The following is a 22,279-nucleotide window of genomic DNA, read 5'->3' on the forward strand; positions in this document are numbered from 1 at the left end:
AAGAGCCTTGAACATCATACCCTGATATGCAACACAGAGTCTTTAACACAACACCCAGCTGTGCAACACATCCTTGAACATCTTCTGCAACACAGTCTGGAAATTCATAACCAGGTAGGGTATGCAACACACAGAACCTTGAATATTATACCCAGGTATAACCGATAACACAGAGCCCACCATTCTCTTAACATTACTGAACAATATACACACTTCAGATTCATGAACATGAACACTATTTATACACAAATTCTGCCCTCCGCTCCTTTTCCAGAAAATGGTCTGTGACCCTGTCATACCAGCTGGTTGTGCTTTCCAGAGACTTCACCAATTTCTGTTAGCAGCTAGCACTGCAGATCCCAATAAGGCTCAAGCTAGCCTACAACCAGATTGAACTACAAATGAAATAAACAAGTGAATTCACGAATGATCAAACTGATAGAATGGATGAAAGTTAACGGAGCACAACGAGTAATATTTACATTTATTTACAGAGTAATGTACAGAGACATCAATGAGAAGAAACGTTTATATGAAAAGAAATTCGGACAGCACTTTGGCACACGACTACACTTTCTCAACATCCACTAGGGACTGAATGATCATGCTTCCGTGTTCCTCGCCGAAGTACAGCGACTGCCCCCTCTTCATGTCTTGCAAACACCACCTCCAATAATCCTTTATCAGCCCGGCTTCTTGTCCCTCCCACTGTCTCGTTTAGTCCCAGAGAAGCCCGGCTTCCCTGGAAGTGACGATTTTGTTGATTTTAACCAATAACAACTAGCCAAAATTGGCTGTTCAGAGCTGTCTCGTAGACTGCAACGGATACCCGGCTGCCAGTCAGTGTTGCCAGATACTGCTGACGTTTTCCATCCCAAAATATGTTCAAAACCTGCCAAAATGCCCTTAAAACCGCCCAATCTGGCAACACTGCTGCCAGTCCATAGAGCCCATTGAAATAAGAAAGGTTACAGCCTGGCAGCAAAGGTGATTCTCATAGCGAACTACAAGTTTGTCAGACATCACTCAAATAAGTTACAGGATAGTTATGAACATAAATACAATCTTGGGCATATATTATGTTATGCAAGTTATTGTTTTAATGAGAATTCAACGTCGTAGACGCCGCAGTTTGGGGAGAGAATTTTAGGGGAAGCTCGGCTTCCCTTGTTGTCTCTGAGAAATCGCCCCTGCATTTGATTATCTCTTTACAGTGGCACCTATTAAGGGGTGGGATATATCAGGCAGCAAGAGAACAGTCAGTTCTTGAAGTTGACGTGTTGTTAGCAGGAAAACTGGGCAAACGTAAGGATTTGAGTGACTTTGACAAGGGCCAAATTCAGTTTGTGCTATAGTAACTCTTCCGTGGGATTGGTAGGTACTAACCACTGCATACCGGGAACATCCCACAAGATGTGCCATTTTGGAGATACTCAGACCCAGTCATCTAGTCAGCACGCTCTGGCCCTTGTCAAAGTCATCCAGATCCTTCCACTTGCCCATTTTTCCTGCTTCCAACACATCAACTTCAAGAACTGACTGTTCTCTTGCTGCCGGATATATCCCACCCCTTGACAGGTGCCATTGTAATGAGATAATCAATCAATGTTATTCACTTCTCCTGTCCGTGGTCATGATGTGATGGCTGATTAGTGTACTTGTGGGGGTCTAGAACAAACGTAGCCAGTCACCCAAATGTGAAAAGTTAGAAAACTGCATTTAAATTTAGCTTCCATTTCAATTACAGTGTAGAAACATTGTAGATGGTTAGTTTAAGGCAGCTGGTCTCTGATCACAAACTGAATTGATCAGACTTTATGTCCATTTCGTTATGTAACGTAGTGATCTAACAACTCAATCGTTCACTGTGTGAGGAAAATCACAGCAAGCTTTTGGACAGGTTTCAATCTCTTAATCCACTGACTGGTTTTACCACCATATTTGTCGATTCTTATGGATCCTTATGATACATTTTGGTGAAATATATTCACTCAGTGTTGTGGTGTCAGAACCAAAATTATGGTCATCTTCCTTTGGCTGTTTTCCAAAACTCGGCCACAGCTGAAGCTACAACTTTTCCCACGCACTCATTTTCTCTGAAAGTGTAAAACTTGTACAACCCCGATTCCAAAAAAGTTGGATTTACAAATTTATTTATGGATTTATTTACAAATTGTAAATAAAAACGGAATGCAATGATGTGGAAGTTTCAAAATTCTATATTTTATTCAGAATAGAACATAGATGACATATCAAATGTTTAAACTGAGAAAATGTATCATTTAAAGAGAAAAATTAGGTGATTTTAAATTTCATGACAACAACACATCTCAAAAAAGTTGGGACAAGGCCATGTTTACCACTGTGAGACATCCCCTTTTCTCTTTACAACAGTCTGTAAACGTCTGGGGACTGAGGAGACAAGTTGCTCAAGTTTAGGGATAGGAATCTTAACCCGTTCTTGTCTAATGTAGGATTCTAGCTGCTCAACTGTCTTAGGTCTTTTTTGTCGTATCTTCCATTTTATGATGCGCCAAATGTTTTCTATGGGTGAAAGATCTGGACTGCAGGCTGGCCAGTTCAGTACCCGGATCCTTCTTCTATGCAGCCATGATGCTGTAATTGATGCAGTATGTGGTTTGGCATTGTCATGTTGGAAAATGCAAGGTCTTCCCTGAAAGAGACGTCGTCTGGATGGGAGCACATGTTGCTCTAGAACCTGGATATACCTTTCAGCATTGATGGTGTCTTTCCAGATGTGTAAGCTGCCCATGCCACACGCACTAATGCAACCCCATACCATCAGAGATGCAGGCTTCTGAACTGAGCGCTGATAACAACTTGGGTCGTCCTTCTCCTCTTTAGTCCGAATGACACGGCGTCCCTGATTTCCATAAAGAACTTCAGATTTTGATTCGTCTGACCACAGAACAGTTTTCCACTTTGCCACAGTCCATTTTAAATGAGCCTTGGCCCAGAGAAGACGTCTGCGCTTCTGGATCATGTTTAGATACGGCTTCTTCTTTGAGTTTTAGCTGGCAACGGCGGATGGCACGGTGAATTGTGTTCACAGATAAATGTTCTCTGGAAATATTCCTGAGCCCATTTTGTGATTTCCAGTACAGAAGCATGCCTGTATGTGATGCAGTGCCGTCTAAGGGCCCGAAGATCACGGGCACCCAGTATGGTTTTCCAGCCTTGACCCTTACGCACAGAGACTCTTCCAGATTCTCTGAATCTTTTGATGATATTATGCACTGTAGATGATGATACGTTCAAACTCTTTGCAATTTTACACTGTCGAACTCCTTTCTGATATTGCTCCACTATTTGTCGGCGCAGAATTAGGGGGATTGGTGATCCTCTTCCCATCTTTACTTCTGAGAGCCGCTGCCACTCCAAGATGCTCTTTTTATACCCAGTCATGTTAATGACCTATTGCCAATTGACCTAATGAGTTGCAATTTGGTCCTCCAGCTGTTCCTTTTTTGTACCTTTAACTTTTCCAGCCTCTTATTGCCCCTGTCCCAACTTTTTTGAGATGTGTTGCTGTCATGAAATTTCAAATGAGCCAATATTTGGCAGGAAATTTCAAAATGTCTCACTTTCGACATTTGATATGTTGTCCATGTTCTATTATGAATACAATATCAGTTTTTGAGATTTGGAAATTATTGCATTTCATTTTTATTTACAATTTGTACTTTGTCCAACTTTTTTGGAATCGGGGTTGTAAAACTATCTTTGCTAAAACAGTCGAGCAAAATGACACTGATGTCGAAAAGACACACATGAATCAAGCAAGAAGTAAAAGCGAGAGCGGTATTTACCTACCTGCAGTTCAGCTTCCTCCTGTTTTAAACAGGGTCCGCACATGAGAGGAGATATGGAGGAAGGTGGTGTGAAAAAGGTTTGTGATTTAAAAAAAAAAAAAAAAGAGACAGACAGACAGACATAAGCAGGGATTAGAGCAAAGCCATAGAGCCAATGAGTAGAGAGAGATACCACAGTGCTGACGGTCTTCGACTGACCAGGTCACACAACCTGTTTAAAGGATGCAGCCATCTCATCAGGGTTCGTTGATATGTAATAAGGAGATAAAAAGGAAATCAGCATAAATTATATAAAAAAACAAACAAAAAAACCCCCCAATATACTGGTCTGTACACAAAAGATAACAGTACAACAGTTCTGGTGTTGAAGTTTCTATAAACCACGTCCTTGGCTCAATTTATGGAATTTTTTAAAAATCATATTTATGCAAAAGATCATGTTCATGGTGATTTTGAGACCTTGTCACATCCCTTTGCTTTCTAACTATAAATACAATATAAGAGGATAACACCACCTCCATCTCTGGTGATAGCTGCATCCCGGTACATATGGAACAAGGGGTTTTCATTTGATTGCCTTGTTTCTAATTGAGACAGATTTGCTGCTGTCTCTGGAAGTGATCACTGCAATAACAGTGAGTGAGCAAATGCCCTTTTACTTCTAGAGGGTAAAGCAGAGGAAAAAATGTGCAGCTGTTAGCAGAAAACCCCAAAAAAGGAGTGCAGTGAAGGGAAAAAAAAAAAAGTAGGGGAAAAGTAAACAAAACCAAAAACACCATCTCCGGCACATCTCCAGGCTTTAAAGGGGAAGCCTGTTCCTATGGTTACCTGTGTGTGTGTGTGTGTGTGTGTGTGTGTGTTGGGGGGCTAACCAGAGAGAGAGAGAGAGAGAGAGAGAGAGAGAGAGAGAGAGAAGCACACACTTGACTGAGCGAGTACGATGTGTTTCAGTATGATGACCATGTACAGCGTGTTCCTTACTAGAGGAAAATGTGGTATCTAAGAAATGAATGCATCAGCGTTTGTGCAAGAGGGTGTGTGTGTGTGTGTACACGCGTGCTTTCTTACGTGTTGTTGACTATCTGAAGCCGTTCTCCTTTCCTAAATGACAGATCAGAGGCAGTGCGTGATTCATAGTCATACAACGCCACAAATGTAGTCACGCCACCTATAGAAAGACCAAAAAACATAAATAAATAATAATAATAATAATAATAATAATAAATCAGTTTCCATTAACTTAATGAAACCCATTTTAGGAACATTTTATAGCGGTGGACAAAAATTCAGTAGCCAGGCCATCATACAAGTGAAATGTGCTTGCCTAGTCCTATTTTAGTCCCATTTACAAGACTAAATAGCAGGAACTAACATCTTACGAGTATGATGAGGATGAGCTAATCATGTGCATTAATACAGAGAGAAAATTTAGCAACTTTTCTGAATCTCTGAATCCCTCTGAAGCGCAACTTCATGGAGCTAACGCTTTATTCTGAGAGACGTGTTTACACCAGGAAGCAAAAGGTAGAAATCGTTTGGCTGCTACGAGCTTTGCTGTTCTCTCATCATATGTAAAACCATTATTTGAGTCTCTCTATTATTTTTATTTTACAACCCCGATTCCAAAAAAGTTGGGACAAAGTACAAACTGTAAATAAAAACGGAATGCAATAATTTACAAAATCTCAAAAAGTGATATTGTATTCACAAAAGAACATAGACAACATATCAAATGTCGAAAGTGAGACATTTTGAAACTTCATGCCAAATATTGGCTCATTTGAAATTTCATGACAGCAACACATCTCAAAAAAGTTGGGACAGGGGCAATAAGAGGCTGGAAAAGTTAAAGGTACAAAAAAGGAACAGCTGGAGGACCAAATTGCAACTCATTAGGTCAATTGGCAACAGGTCATTAACATGACTGGGTATAAAAAGAGCATCTTGGAGTGGCAGCGGCTCTCAGAAGTAAAGATGGGAAGAAGATCACCAATCCCTCTAATTCTGCGCCGACAAATAGTGGAGCAATATCAGAAAGGAGTTCGACAGTGTAAAATTGCAAAGAGTTTGAACATATCATCTACAGTGCATAATATCAAAAGATTCAGAGAATCTGGAAGAATCTCTGTGCGTAAGGGTCAAGGCTGGAAAACCATACCGGGTGCCCGTGATCTTCAGGCCCTTAGACGGCACTGCATCACATACAGGCATGCTTCTGTATTGGAAATCACAAAATGGGCTCAGGAATATTTCCAGAGAACATTATCTATGAACACAATTCACCGTGCCATCCGCTGTTGCCAGCTAAAACTCTATAGTTCAAAGAAGAAGCCGTATCTAAACATGATCCAGAAGCGCAGACGTCTTCTCTGGGCCAAGGCTCATTTAAAATGGACTGTGGCAAAGTGGAAAACTGTTCTGTGGTCAGACGAATCAAAATTTGAAGTTCTTTATGGAAATCAGGGACGCTGTGTCATTCGGACTAAAGAGGAGAAGGACGACCCAAGTTGTTATCAGCGCTCAGTTCAGAAGCCTGCATCTCTGATGGTATGGGGTGGCATTAGTGCGTGTGGCATGGGCAGCTTACACATCTGGAAAGACACCATCAATGCTGAAAGGTATATCCAGGTTCTAGAGCAACATATGCTCCCATCCAGACGATGTCTCTTTCAGGGAAGACCTTGCATTTTCCAAAATGACAATGCCAAACCACATACTGCATCAATTACAGCATCATGGCTGCGTAGAAGAAGGGTCCAGGTACTGAACTGGCCAGCCTGCAGTCCAGATCTTTCACCCATACAAAACATTTGGTGCATCATAAAATGGAAGATACGACAAAAAAGACCTAAGACAGTTGAGCAACTAGAATCCTACATTAGACAAGAATGGGTTAACATTCCTATCCCTAAACTTGAGCAACTTGTCTCCTCAGTCCCCAGACGTTTACAGACTGTTGTAAAGAGAAAAGGGGATGTCTCACAGTGGTAAACATGGCCTTGTCCCCACTTTTTTGAGATGTGGTGTTGTCATGAAATTTAAATTCACCTAATTTTTCTCTTTAAATGATACATTTTCTCAGTTTAAACATTTGATATGTCATCTATGTTCTATTCTGAATAAAATATGGAATTTTGAAACTTCCACATCATAGCATTCCGTTTTTATTTACAATTTGTACTTTGTCCCAACTTTTTTGGAATCGGGGTTGTAGCTCGACGAAGTGTTTAAGGTGACTATGTTGTGCTAGCATAAGCATTAGCTAGTGTTGCACTATGCTGCATTTTGCTCAGTTGAATCAATGTTTCCACATCTCTTCATATTCATAACTTTGAAATGACGATCGAAATTCCATTCAAGTTAATAACATGAGTAAAAATAGTTTCTACCAACAGCCAGACTGTGTTCTTGGTTTTGCGTGGGTGATGCAGCAGGTGGCAGGATTTGGAAAAAAGAGTAGCGTAATTTGCTTGCCCCAGGGTCCAGACTGAGCAACTTTCCACCCCTGCTGTAGCTAGATTTATGTTCCCACAATAAAAACCTTGAGTTTTAAATAGTAGTGTTCAACAATTTAATTTTAGATCTATTTACCTTGATTGATAATCTGCTACTGCTATCTTGTAGGCCTAATCCTACTGAAAGTCATCTGGTTTACATTTAATTTTCTCAGAAATTTACAGATAACCTAAAGTACCGAAAGGTGATTTTTTTTTCTTTTTTTACTTCTTGTGGGAACAAGTTATGCACCACGTAGTCCTTCCGTCAGACTGTTGTCCTTTAGTATGCACAGAAAATGATTTCTGCTAATGATAATCCCATGTCTATGTGCAAAAGCAGCAAGACTTTCATTGTATGACAAGGCATGTAACCAGGGTTCTCCAGAAAATCTGAAGTATCCGGCTTTAAAAAAAAAAAAAAAAAAAAAAAAAGTAGTAGGCGGCTCTGGAATTTGTGGCAGCAAAGGTGCGCTAATGCCGGGGGATCTGAGGACATGCTCTCCTCAGAAATTTTTTAATTTACATGCCTTCTGATGCATTCTCGGCTAATAAAAAAAAAAAAAAAAAAGTTACTAACCATTTCCCTGTAAAATACTTGCAAAATATGTATGAAATTTCCCTCCAGATGTGTGCGTGCTTGGCTTTCTCAGTTACCCTCTGTAGTATGCTACCTGGCTCTGTAACATAACTACATGGTCTAACAACTACAATACGCTACGGCGAGACCATGTGGTCTGGCTCAGCCAATCAGAGCACGAGAATCGATCAACAAATATGGTGTCACTTACGGTCATGCTAGACCTGAATCGAAGACAATTTCATGGTGAAATAGTTGGATTTGCAGCAAATTATGGGCAGCGGAGACGATATTTAATATTTTTTAAAAATAATAAAATAACTAGATAAATAATTTTTTAAAGGGGGGGGGGACCGCTTGAACATTGAATGCCAAGTTTTTATTCTTTTCTGAGATTGAGTAACTGGCACAGACCGGTTGTGTAGGCAGAGAAAGCCGCCGGTCGCCGGCCCTCATGGACATCTCTGGCATGCAACAATACATCATGCAACGATAAATCGTGATGCAAATTTATGATTCGAATAGATGAAAAAATGAATCATGATTATCAGGCTGTGTAATCTCTTCATTTTATCTAACGGTAATTGTGTTTAGACAGTGGAGAGTGGAATGATGTACAATAGCAGGAATGCATGTGACTTCTGTGTAGGTGGAAGTAACACAGCTCTAATGCTGCAAAAATGCACAAAACAAAAAGATCTAAAATGTGAAAGAACTGTTGTGTGATCGTACAAATAGATTTAACAAGAGATCAGAGCGCTGTCTCTCTCTTTACAGTCTGCTGAAAGATAAAGAAAAGAGAAGGACATGGATGCAGAACAAATGTTCATAAAAGTTTATTAAGAAAAGGCAGATGTTATTCACTTTTGCATTTTGAATAAAAGGGATATTTTAGTCAATGGGCCATTATATTTTACTCCAACTACTACAAAATGTGGGTAAATGATTGTTGTTGGTTATGAAGAAAATGGTACAAAAGTTTTTTTTTTGACAATAGGAATATTTAAGTTGACAAAGAATAGGAAAAAATGTTGCATTTTTTGGTAATAAAATTTCTTCATGGGAAAATTGAACCATGAGCCCGATGATATGAATTGAATCAAATTGTGAATCATTACATGCCTATGTATGACATTCCAAGGTGAAAATTAAATGGTGGTGATATTCATATGAAGTCGTTAGAGACGTATAAGCACCTTCGGGACCTTAGTGGCTCCATAGAAATTGATGATGATGATGAATTATTTAAACTGTTTTGGTGACTCAAAGAATGTGATGTGATTTCACTCTTCTCTGAGGAACCGACATCTAAACGTCACCATATCTAGACTGCACTCGGATCTACATTAACTAAACATTTTATTGCCATTCCTATAAATGAAACAGTACGTGCTAAAGCAGGCATTACTATTATCGCTATTTTTGTACCTGCTGTTAATGTGCTACGGAGAGGTGATGAGATGATGTTCATGGACTCCATTCCTCCAAACAAGGACAGGTCGGCATTATTGGTGATGTTCTGGGCACCATGCCGTGAGCTATCCATCGCAGGAGTCCGGGTAGGTGTGAAGTTCTGCTGGGACGAGCTGAGGTGATGCCCGATGGTGCTGCAACTGTTCATGCTAACGCTACCATCCACATTCTGTGAGGGCTGGCCCAGCTCTCTGGGTTTGCTCTTGGTTCCCCCCATGTCCTAAGCCTACAGGGGTTAAAAAACAAACAAACAAAAACAAACAGTCAACCAGATATTCATAAAAACATGTACAAACTTGAGCACACAATATAGTACTTCTAAAATTATTGGTTAATAATAAGCAGATTGATTAATTCTGCATAAACTATATGATGTGGTTAATGTTTCAGTTAAAATCATTAAAAAGGGAAAAGAAAGTGTTGAGGAAGTGATGGGCCACGGTGTGTGTGGATCCTCTAGTAATCCTGGGTTATGCACAATGCACTCTAGTGTGAGATTTGCCAAACTGTCCGAATGAACAGCTGCTTCCCTTCATACCACACAACACTGCCAGCTGTTGCAATCAGATCTTCATGCTCCGATATTTCTTCAGAACCATTTTACACATTCCACATACACACACGTTCACTTTATTAATACCTGTTACACATCCTACATCCCATCACACACACACCCTTTCGCTTCTCTGGCAATGTGATCAAGTCTCCGCTTGCTAGTGCTACTTCTAAATTCTCAGGAGGTGGGAGTCAGCTCTTCTTTTCACAAAACACAAATACAGTGGTAGTTTATTATTTTATTTAATTTTTTTAGTCTCCTGTAGAGATTTCAAAATTGAAATAAAACATCTAATAAAATATCCAATTTAAATATAAGGCACAGTGCATCCTTTATATAAAAGTTTTTTTTTTAAATATCTAAAAAAATATTTAGGAAATGCATTACATGACCAAAAGTATATGAACCTCTGACCATCACACCCATATCTGGGCCTTCTTCAAATTCCCCACAAATTCAAAAGCACAAAATCACCTAGACCAAGTTTGCATGCTGGAAGCTTTAAGATTTACTGGTGCTAAGGGACTCAAACATGTTCCATAATGACAATGCAGCAAAAACTTGACGAGGTCTGCACCTCAACCCCACTGAACACCTTCAGGATTAAATGGAAGGCCTTCTCATGCTTAACATCAATGCTTTTGTGGATAAATGAGAAATTCCCACAGCCACGTTCAAAAATCTAGCAGGAAGCCTTCCCAAAAGAGTAGAGGATGTTATAGCAGCAAAGAGGAACCAGCTCTGGAATGGGATCTTCAACAAGCGCAGATGGGTCTGATGTTCAGACGTCTACATACTTTTCTCCATATAGTGCATCTTCAGAGAACTTGGAGCTACAGTATAAAAGGTCTGTGTTCCTAGATTTTGAACGGTTAAGAACAGATTTTTATAAGAAAAATTGCTTCATGTCTTTGTCTTTTGCCATTCAATAGGTTACAAAAGGGTCATTGAAGTGACCCGATTTGGAAAACGCAATTCACGTTTTCACTAACTGTAGCCGAACAGTCAACATGACCGGCTGTCCTAGCTAGCAGAGATGATGACCATCATAGCAAATAAGGCAAGTACAAGTTATCAAAATATTTTCTGACAGCAGAAAACGACTGGACACCTAAATAGCTTGTGATATTTTCTGCTCTGAAAACAAAGCTCATTTCATTGAATAAAACTCATTATTTTTAAGTCTGTAAAGGAACAAAAACATGCAAGTTGCTGGAATATGACGACAATACAATAGCAGCCTTTAACAGTCACCCAACTGTCATCTATTCCTAGTGATGTGAAAGGCAGGTTTGTGTATTTACATTTACAGCATTTGGCAGATGTCCTTATCTAGAAAGACAATTAAAAAAAAAAGTGACTGGGCTGTTTGGACTGCCATCAGGAGTCCAGAAAAGCCTTGATACATGCATTCCTTGTATCTTGAGGGATGGTGGGTAAAGTGGAGCTGTCTTAGTGGCTCAGAAAGTATGCGGTGCTGATAAGGTGGTGGTGTGTGTCTGCTTTTGGCGTGAGGCAAGCAAGCATCCATCCATCATCTGTAGCCATTTATCCTGTTCTACAGGGTTGCAGGCAAGCTGAATCCTGTCCCAGCTGACTATGGGAGGCAGGGTACACCCTGGACAAGTCGCCAAGTCATCATAGGGCTGAGACAGAGACAACCAACCATTCACACTCATGGTCAATTTAGAGCCACCAATTAGCCTAACCTGCATGTCTTTGGACTGTGGGGGAAACCGGAGCACCCAGAGGAAACCCAGGCAGACAGTGGGAGAACATGCAAACTCCACACAGAAAGGCCCACGCCGGCCGCAGGGCTCGAACCCAGGACCTTCTTGCTGTGAGGCAACAGTGCTAATCACTACACCACCATGCCTCCCCCTGAGGCAAGCATCAGTATTTTAATGGGGTAACGTTGAAGATTGAAAACAAGTAACACAGTCGCATTCTAGATCAGTTAAAGCTATACGTTTTTTCGATTTCAAATAAATGTATTTATTTTAAATCAGTCAATCTGTGACATTTAGTTCCCTCTGAAATTTGGTCATTGTGATGCATGTTTATTTCTGCAATATCTCAAAAAAAAAAAATCCAAGCCATTCTGTGGCTGGGAAGGTATTTCAGGGGATTCCCGAGCAAATAACATGCATGAAATCACTCGCTTTGCGTAGTCAAGCAGACAGAGGAAGTCTGGTGTGCACATGAGTAGGTTTACCTTCTTTCTTTTTTCCTCCTTCTTTTGGATTTTCCAACAGCTAGCATCCAATGTTGCATTACCGTCATCTACAGGTTTATCTTGACCGTGCACTGACAGTTACATCATTCAGTCACTAAACGAACAGCTGATCACACTGAGGCGCTCACTGACCACTGATATTTATTAGTTTGGTCCTGCATTTCCTTTCCTTCGTAACAGAACATCTTTTCTTCTCACTTTCCATTACTGTAGTTGGTCTTCCACGTTTCATTCGTATCCTCCATTCTTCTCTCCTGTTTCAAATTTATATCCCACAATGCCTTGCACGAACGGGGAAAGCCCACCATATGAGGCATGATGTAGTATCTTGAATTGGGTCACAGTGAAGCAAGAAAAAATAGCAGCGAATTTAGGGCCACGTGGTCCAGATTAGTCCAATCTTTAGATGAGAAGAAAAGACTAAACAAATACCAAGACCAGATCCTCTTGATGTTGTACATGATAAACTTGCAAGACCACAGTTAGCAATATGAGAAGCGAGTGATGGGTAGTTAATTGCATTGTGAAATGGCTTTAACCAAGCGTTCTCCAAGGAGATCACAAGATCTTGATGAGTGGAGGTTTCTGCAGGGATATAGAGCAGCTCAGTGTTTCTGGGGATTTAGTTTCAGTTGATGAGCCCCCCCCCCCAATCATCCCCATGACAACTTGTCTGCCAGACAAGCTGAGATTTGTGCAGAAACATGATTGTCCAACGGAGGAAAGGAGAGCAGGAGTTGTGGGTCATCAGCATAGCAGTGGCATGAAAATCACGTGTGAGAGCAGGCATAGAAGGAAAATAAAAAAAAAAAAGACCAAGCACTGATTGTTGTGGTTCGCCAGTGGAGAGAACTGCATGGAGCAGATGTGTCCCCCTTCCATGTCCTTTTATGACTTCATGTAGGAAGTACCGCGCAAGACCATTAATTCCAAGGGTTGAAAGGATGGACAGCTCAAGACCAGGAATAGTTTGGCTGATCTAGCAGAATTAGCCTTCTCATTAATGACCACAAGGGTCAGGTTTCTGGAGTGATGTTTATTTATTTATTTATTTAAAAAAAAAAAGACGACAGATTGTCAAGAGTTTTAGAAATAAGAGAGAAGTCTAGTCATCGAATACCAGTTGGTTGTTGCCCATGTTCAAGCTGCCTGGGCTTTTTAAGAATGAGCAGACCCCTTGCTGTTTTGAAAGTAGTAGTCAGTGCCCTGACTTCTTATGGAATCATTTACAATGGAAGTGATGAAAGGGAGAAGGTCTTAGGAGATATTCTGGAAGACTGTGAAAAGGATGGGAGTGCTAGAGGAGATAAGTTAACTCCTCTGTAGTAAAAGATGATGGGGGGGTAACAAAGTGCAGGAATAGAAGTAGAAGAGAAGTACTGGCAGAATATGTTAATGTTCTGAGTAGTTAGCAGGGAGGAAGGTGGTGAAAGACTTCAATGGTGGCAATAAGGAATTATTTGAACCTCAGTACATAGTGATGCTTCTGAGACCTACTGCTTTCCATGTGTCCCCTCCAACTTATAACCAGTACCTCACTTGAAATTGCCTTACCCATTGTGACTTGACCTGATGGGATTAAGAGTTAATCTGATGGGATTAAGAGATGGCAGTGGGAGGGGTTTTCACTCCTCTCGTTGAATGGAATGGAAATTTTTTTTACACTTCTCATTGAACACCCCTCCCACTGTCAACCCTTTATCCCAAAGCAATAGGACATACATTTTTTGATGGCCAGTTAAATTGTCCAAATCAAATGGAGCAGATTTAAGTTTTCTGCTTGATACATTCTTAAGACTGAACAAAATCACCTCAAGTGACCCAAAGGGTTCGACAGAATGGGTAAGTTCATGTTTTTGTCACACATTCCAACAGTTCTAAAACTGCTTTTTACAACATCTTTATCCATTTTTTTTTAAAAGTACAATCATGACATACATACACTACATAGACATTATTGTTGCTGAACTTGTGCTGAATACAAAAAAGTCATACGACTTTGAAAATACTGCTTAGATTTGTTGAAACTGATAAAATCAGAGCATGCCAAGATCATTAGAGTGCCAGAAAATACCCTCAGACCCCAGAAGGTTAAACCTGGTTACTGCACTGATGGTAAGGTATTTAAAGACAAACCCAACTGTAGTTTTCCAGCTTCACTGAAAATCCAGTTAAGAATAACCCAATAAATGGTGGGTGGGTTTGTTGGTAAAAGCTTATAGCACCCTAATTCTACAATGTATGTAACCACTTCTAAATCATAATCACATCATTTGGAAGACAGTCCTTGTTTTATTACCTTTTATTGACAGGGCAGTAAAACAAACCCACTGTCAGTGTGTGTGTGTGTGTGTGTGTGTGTCTCTCTCTCTCTCTCTCTCTCTCTCTCTCTCTCTCTCATCTTTGCTAATTAGTATTCCTGAGTACCATATGCTCAAAATCAACATCATGGGCTATATACATTTATTCTATCCACATTCACTGGATATAAGCAATTGTGCACTCTGACTGGCTACTGTACTACTGGGCGATCAACTTGTATATCGTGAGAAGAGAAAAACAAAATGGCAGCGCGTGTTGCTGAACCAACTGAAGATGAAATAAAAACTCTACCACCAAAATTGTTAAAGTATTTAAAAGAAACAAATACCTAAAAGAATATTTCACCCCCAATATCTCCTATTCCAGACTCCAGCCCAGTTGATGGTGGTAATGCACCTTTGTCAACCACCAAAAAAAAAAAACAACACCCAAAATACAAACGCAACAAAATATGGAATAAAAGTATTTGATGGTAAGAATTTCTTTATTTTTCCAATATTATTATTACTATTATAGCAGTTTTCACAAATTGCGACTGTCATTTCACTGGATTGTTTACATTCTAAGCGGAAAGGATTTTGTCGGACATTTTGTATAAAGTTTTTATTTACCGAATTTGCAAAAAATAAAAATGCTCCATTTCTCAAAATCCAGTGAATGCAGAGAGAATAAAACAGTTATTCCACTCAATCTCATCCTACATGGTTTAGACGACGAGGCTCGTAGCGCCAAGTCAGCTTCTTGGCTCATGTATGACTTGATTTCGTGGAAGAATTTATATAAAAATAATACTGCCACTAGAACATTTGCATTTGTGTTTTATTGCAAAGAATCCAGTGATGCTGTTGTCCTGAGCTGACTCTACTGGAGCTGGTCCACATAAACCAGAATCAACACTGACTAATCGAACATTATCTCATGCAGGAGGAACTTCCCGCCCCAACTACAGCCATTTATTTAGTGCAGTTGTTCTCTATAATCAGTACGGTTGACCCTGTTTTTCATGTTCTGTAATGCGACGCAGTGGTAGGGGTGGAAAATGTACAGCAACATGCTGCCACGTGGGTACGATTCTCACAAACATTGTATGCATGACTCCTGGGTGAATCATTAGTTTAATCCAGACACAAATGGAAGATTGATCACTCCCTCACTGTGCACAAATAGATTTGGATGCCGGCAATTTGGGCACGAGATACATACACAGTGACCTCCCACATTCAGGTTTTCAGCCTCAGGCTATGAAAGTGCCAGCTTCAATTAAGATGGTTAATGACTGGTTTGTTCAGAACTTTTGCCTCAATGGCTCATTGCGATGGGAAATAATTCTACATTAATCCAGCATTTCTAAGGCAGATTAACAAACATATTTTATTCCTGAGTAAGTGTCTGATGCATTGTCATAAAATGGCACTCCATCAATGGACAATGAGTGTAAAGAGGGGATGGGGAGAAGCATGTCTTAAACTTGCACCATTTTCCATTTGTCAGATGGTAGAGCCTTTCGTCATATTTGAAGCCTTCCAGGAGACAACAGCATCGTACTTTCTTTCTTATCTGCCAGGTGAAGAGATTCCATTGGATCAGACATGCTGAGCTTAATGGCTCCAAGCAGCTGCTTTGGGAGGGAGTGATTTGGGGGCTGGTGTGTGTTTCCAGTGGGAGGAATTCAGAAACGGAGCATGTAAATGGGAAAGAAGGAATTCTGGAGCCAGTGCATGTTTCAAGCTGTATGATTACATCATCTTCTGCTATCCATGCTTGAAAGTTAGTGTGGGGGAGAGACAGCAGAGCAGCTAAACAGGACTCCCTCGGATTTAGATAATGTTATGGGTTTACTGGCATACCTCTCAGGGGGACGTGCCGGTGACTGGGCTTGCGCTTTAAACAAGAAGGTAGTTTCTCTTTCATCTGTTGGAGCAAGTCTTCATGATTGCCAAGACTTGCCAGTACTATGAGACATCTTAACTTGACCTGGGCAACTGAAAACCTTCAGAGACAAAGCTGTTGAGAGTCGTACAGCATTTACAATGTGTACGTATAGAATTATGGAGTGGTACATGCATGAAGAGAAAGAAAAAAAAAGTCCCTGAAATATTTCCTTAGACAAATACACAAACCCACACAGTCTGCACCTTTTTGTACTTCTGTATTTCACACCTATTCACCATTCTATAGAAAATTTACGTAACAGCTTTTTCTACCATGCAATTATAAGTATTATGTTGCCTAGCAAATGGTGTTAAGCTTCAGGAGAAAGTAAGAGATCCAACACATTTCCAAATTTTTTTTTTAAAAACCTTCAGCTACTTGAGCGGAGGTGGAAAAGGTCTCATCTCATCTCATTATCTCTAGCCGCTTTATCCTGTTCTACAGGGTCGCAGGCAAGCTGGAGCCTATCCCAGCTGACTATGGGCGAAAGGCGGGGTACACCCTGGACAAGTCGCCAGGTCATCACAGGGCTGGTGGAAAAGGTAAAAGAAAAAAAAAATTAAGTATTGCTTTCCTTGAATGTAAACAAAACAAAGACGTCAAAATGAGCTCTCTGTAATGTAGAATAGTGCTTTTATAAGATCCCTTTGAAGGACAAGTGATTTCCAAAAGCGCTTTTCAAAGTGTTTTTTTGTACCCTAATCTAGCTGGAATTATAACTAGAACCACCAATGCTCTAGTCCTTCTCTCTCTCATTATCTCTAGCCGCTTTATCCTTCTACAGGGTCGCAGGCAAGCTGGAGCCTATCCCAGCTGACTATGGGCGAAAGGCGGGGTACACCCTGGACAAGTCGCCAGGTCATCACAGGGCTGGTGGAAAAGGTAAAAGAAAAAAAAATTAAGTATTGCTTTCCTTGAATGTAAACAAAACAAAGACGTCAAAATGAGCTCTCTGTAATGTAGAATAGTGCTTTTATAAGATCCCTTTGAAGGACAAGTGATTTCCAAAAGCGCTTTTCAAAGTGTTTTTTTGTACCCTAATCTAGCTGGAATTATAACTAGAACCACCAATGCTCTAGTCCTTATAGAACGAAAATATATTGAGATCTATTCGGAAAAATACTATGCAATACAATTACCAATATACTAGTGCATCTCAAAATATTGGAATATCATGAAAGGTTTTTTTTTTTGTAATTTAATTCAGAAAGGTAAACTTTCATATTTTGTATATTCATTACATGTAAAGTGATCTATTTCATGCCGTTTTTGTTTTAATTTTGATGATTATGGCTTATAGCGCATGAAAATCAAAAATCTAGTATCTCAAAATATTAGAGTATTTCATTTCAAGCTTGAGTAGAACAGTATAGATGACTTGCAACCACGTGATCAAAATGTGCTACATCATGAGCGTCCGCCATGATGGTGGATCTACAAAGCAACTAGGAAGACAGCCGCTGAAAGCGTGTCTGTAAACAATGAGGAGTTCTCAGTATTACTACGATTTGAACGATCGAGTGAAGATTCGATACAAAGAGAAGATAGATGTGTGGTTTTGACCCATAATTTTTTAAAAAGTCAGACTTTTTTGAAAACGCTTATACCGATCACAGGTCATTTTGTCCAATGCTTTTTTGTCCAGTAGTTGAGAAATTCATCCAAAGCCTTTTTCATATGCGCTATCAATTATTTTATATTTCAGGTATTTGTTTGTTCAAAAAAAAGGAATTCTCAATGGAATTTGACTGAAGCAAAACACGTTTTTGTAAAGCGAATGAGTGCTGTAGTACGTGCGCTTTGACACTAAAGAGCGAATCACGTCGGCCCGTTCCACCTGCTGACCCTGGGATGAGTTAACTCCCTTGTCATTGTAGGCTGCTCGCTTGCATGTCTATGTCTCCGGCTGGATCATATTAAATCTCTAGGCGCAGAGCAGCGCTCTCACGGGAGCTTCGTTCGCGAATCCCGGGCCGAGACACGGTCCTACTGACCCAAGACCATGCTCTTTCCAAGGGGGAGGCTTAGAAGGATGTGCCTGTAAATTTTGGCTTCGGTGCGAGCTCTGTTGGCTGAGTTATTAATTTTTAAAGCCGGCTGGATCATATTACTGTAAATCTCTACGTGCAGAGCAGTGCTCTCTGTGCTCGTGAACACTGGAATACCTGAAATATAAAATAATTGATAGTGCATATGAAAAAGGCTTTGGACGAAATGGTCATTGGACGAAATGTCCTGATCCCCTCGTCTCCTCTCCGTACTAAGCCTCAGAGGTGTCTCGCCCTCTTTCCGAATCATGGACAGAATTCTAAGAAATCGGAACATGCCATGGTCACAAGGACTGTTGTGACCACAAGCATATACAGCACAAAGATATGGCATAGCTAAAAGAACGCTTAAAGCAGTGGAAAAACAGAGTTGCACACGCATGACTACGTTTTGTATCGAATGTCGCTTGACCCCACATTTGTATATCTACCAACATGGCCGACATCCGGGTTTCTATTTTGCTTTGACGTCACTTGCAAGTCAAGGATAAATACCGTGTCTCTCTCGGTACATGTTCAGTACATGCAAACACAATCAAGGGGAAGACTGCTGACTTGAGAGCTGTCCAGAAGACAATCCTTAATACCTCCATAAGACACTAGAACCCCAACTAGAACCACCAATGCTCTAGTCCTTATAGAATGAAAATATATTGAGCTCTATTAGGAAAATTGTATGCAATACATTTACCAATATACTAGTGCATCTCAAAATAAGCCACAGATGATCATTGCTGAAAAGGCTGGCTGGAAAAGGTGCACAAGCAACAGGGATGACTGCAGCCTTAAGAGGATTGTCAAAAAAAAGTTGATTCAAGAACCTGGGAGAGCTTCACAAGGAGTGGACTGGGGCTGATGTCAGTGTACCGTGATGTCATGCACAGATGTCTTCCGAAAAGGGGCTACAACTGTCACATTCCTAATAGCAAGCTACTCCTGAACCAGAGACACTGTCAGGAACATCCTACCTGGGCTAAGGAGAGAAATAACTGGCCACTTTAATAGGAACTTTGTCTCAGTCATGCAATTATCCGTTCAATAACTCATGTAGCAGAACGAACGGGGGGGGGGCGGGGCATGAGCTCAGAGACCCGAAACTTAGCATTGTTGAAGCTGGACAGTTGAAGATTGGAAAAAGGCCAGATAATGTTTTTGCCTACATGCAGCTGAAAATGGTAGTCCTGAGAACAGTCAAACCATCAACACTTTTTTTTTTCATATTAGTCCCTTTGTATGCAGAATGATAAATATTCGAACTGTTAAAGCTACAGTTAAAGCTTAGTGATTACAGAATTAAGGGAAAAATGCAGGCATGTTTATATGATCTCAAAAATAAATGTAATTCTGTACATCATATTTATTGCATTGATAATATATTCTTACATATAGTACGTTCTGCTTTATCCTGGCCAGTGTCACAATTGAACCGGAACCTACCCTGGTAATGCTGGGAGCGAGACGGGAATTCACAAGGGCTGGGACGTCAAGACAGGTTACAAATATAAAAGTAAGCTGTTTGGCAGGACATTATCTGGAACATGTATACATTACCAGACTGTAAAGAAAGAACTGAAACTTTAAAATGCATTCAAGCTTTTCAAGGTCTTTTCCAGGATAAATATGGTTCTGCTGTTCTGGGGCTTTATTTAATTACATCCTACTCACTCAAGCTGTTTATCACTCAGACACACTAAGAAAAGCTCTCAAAGCAGGTACAAAACCTGCAGCCTTCGGTACATGAAAAACAAAACCACCATTTTGACTCCATTAGTCCGACTGCCACTGTGTGCTCGCGACATTTAGAGAAGAGCAAAACGCTAGCATTCAAGGTACACAGCAGCTGGAGATAGCCATCTCGCTTTTATTGCATTTGCATTGATTCCACATTGAAGTACCATAATCATTTGTCCAGGATAGGATACCAAAAATATTTTGTTCAGCTGTGGATGTGTCCCCCAAAAAATAAATGAATTAAAAAAGGCGGAAACATGTGCAGGGACATATTTGCAACTCATATAAGGTCAAAATTAAACTGCAACATCTATCAGGGGCTGCTGTAATGTAGCCTGGGCCCGCCCATCCTAAGCGTGACGCAACACGAGGGCCTGTTGCGAGCTTAGTCTGGCCAGGCAAGCTATCTACAGCTGTTCCAAGCTCCCGAAAAATCGGGAACCAATCAACTTTGAGCATCTCCAACGGCCCTGGGTAGAGGCGTGTTCAAGGCACTGACGTAGTAGAACTGCGACCGGAAGTCATAAATTGTTTACACAATCTATGCCGGAAGCACTTCATTCACGCTTCCGCATCTATTACGCATAGATGCTGTATTGAAAGCATTCAACGGGAAGTTCTCATTGAAAACTGAGCAAAGAGCAGCCCTGGAGGTATTTATTGAAAGGAAGGACATTTTCGCCTTGCTCCCGACCGGCTTCGGTAAGAGTTTAATCTGCCAGTTAGCCCCATCACGTTGCATACGTCATAGGAATGAGTGATGTGATTGGTTTAAGCTTCGTCACAGCCTTTTCTGGCTTCGACCAGTAGCAAACTGAGGCACTTCAGGGAGGCGGGTCAACCACGGGCTCTGGGAAACGGTTGGGCTTAATATCTTGGCCAGACCAATAGCTTGGAGAGCTTTGAAGTCGCGTTAGCCAGGCTAGCTGTAATGAGCTTCGCATCACATGACCTAGTTATCATATGACCAGGTTACCGACATGCTTGGCCATCAGCTTGACATACATCAGGGTCAGTGGGTAAAGCTGACAAATACGGTCAACTTCTACAAGTCACTATGTTTACACGGGCAAAATATTCCGGTTTTTGCCCTTATTTCAAAAACAATATTCCTATGGTTTACATAGCTCATGAAAATTAATATTTCACTACGATTCCCATTTACATGCAGCCATTCATACTCTAATGTACAGTGGTGCTTGAAAGTTTGTGAACCCTTTAGAATTATCTACATTCCTGCATAAATATGACCTAAAACATCATCAGATTTTCACACAAGTTCTAAAAGTAGATAAAAAGAACCCAGTTAAACAAATGAGACAAAAATATTATACAACCCCGATTCCAAAAAAGTTGGGACAAAGTACAAATTGCAAATAAAAATGGAATGCAATGATGTGGAAGTTTCAAAATTCCATATTTTATTCAGAATAGAACATAGATGACATATCAAATGTTTAAACTGAGAAAATGTATCATTTAAAGAGAAAAATTAGGTGATTTTGAATTTCGTGACAACACATCTCAAAAAAGTTGGGACAAGGCCATGTTGACCACTGTGAGACATCCCCTTTTCTCTTTACAACAGTCTGTAAACATCTGGGGACTGAGGAGACAAGTTGCTCAAGTTTAGGGATAGGAATGTTAACCCATTCTTGTCTAATGTAGGATTCTAGTTGCTCAACTGTCTTGGGTCTTTTTTGTCGTATCTTCCGTTTTATGATGCGCCAAATGTTTTCTGTGGGTGAAAGATCTGGACTGCAGGCTGGCCAGTTCAGTACCCGAACCCTTCTTCTACGCAGCCATGATGCTGTAATTGATGCAGTATGTGGTTTGGCATTGTCATGTTGGAAAATGCAAGGTCTTCCCTGAAAGAGACGTCGTCTGGATGGGAGCATATGTTGCTCTAGAACCTGGATATACCTTTCAGCATTGATGGTGTCTTTCCAGATGTGTAAGCTGCCCATGCCACACGCACTAATGCAACCCCATACCATCAGAGATGCAGGCTTCTGAACTGAGCACTGATAACAACTCGGGTCATCCTCCTCCTCTTTAGTCCGAATGACACGGA

The 22,279-nt window shown here is 40.5% G+C and overlaps 1 protein-coding gene across 7 annotated transcripts in view; it reads right to left on the bottom strand.

Moving 5' to 3' along the window:
* Positions 1–22,279, bottom strand: part of src (v-src avian sarcoma (Schmidt-Ruppin A-2) viral oncogene homolog) — a 409,402-nt gene that overhangs the window by 28,586 nt on the left and 358,537 nt on the right. For all 7 annotated transcript variants that reach the window (XM_060937380.1, XM_060937381.1, XM_060937373.1 and 4 more), the window contains 2 exons: positions 9,336–9,606; positions 4,902–5,001 (listed from right to left, as the gene is read on the bottom strand). In XM_060937380.1, the coding sequence (XP_060793363.1) occupies positions 4,902–5,001; positions 9,336–9,597 (362 nt within the window). In that variant the 5' untranslated portion in view covers positions 9,598–9,606. The remainder of the gene's footprint in view (positions 1–4,901; positions 5,002–9,335; positions 9,607–22,279) is intronic.

This window comes from Neoarius graeffei, chromosome 13 (assembly GCF_027579695.1).
Source record: "Neoarius graeffei isolate fNeoGra1 chromosome 13, fNeoGra1.pri, whole genome shotgun sequence".
NCBI lineage: Eukaryota > Metazoa > Chordata > Actinopteri > Siluriformes > Ariidae > Neoarius > Neoarius graeffei.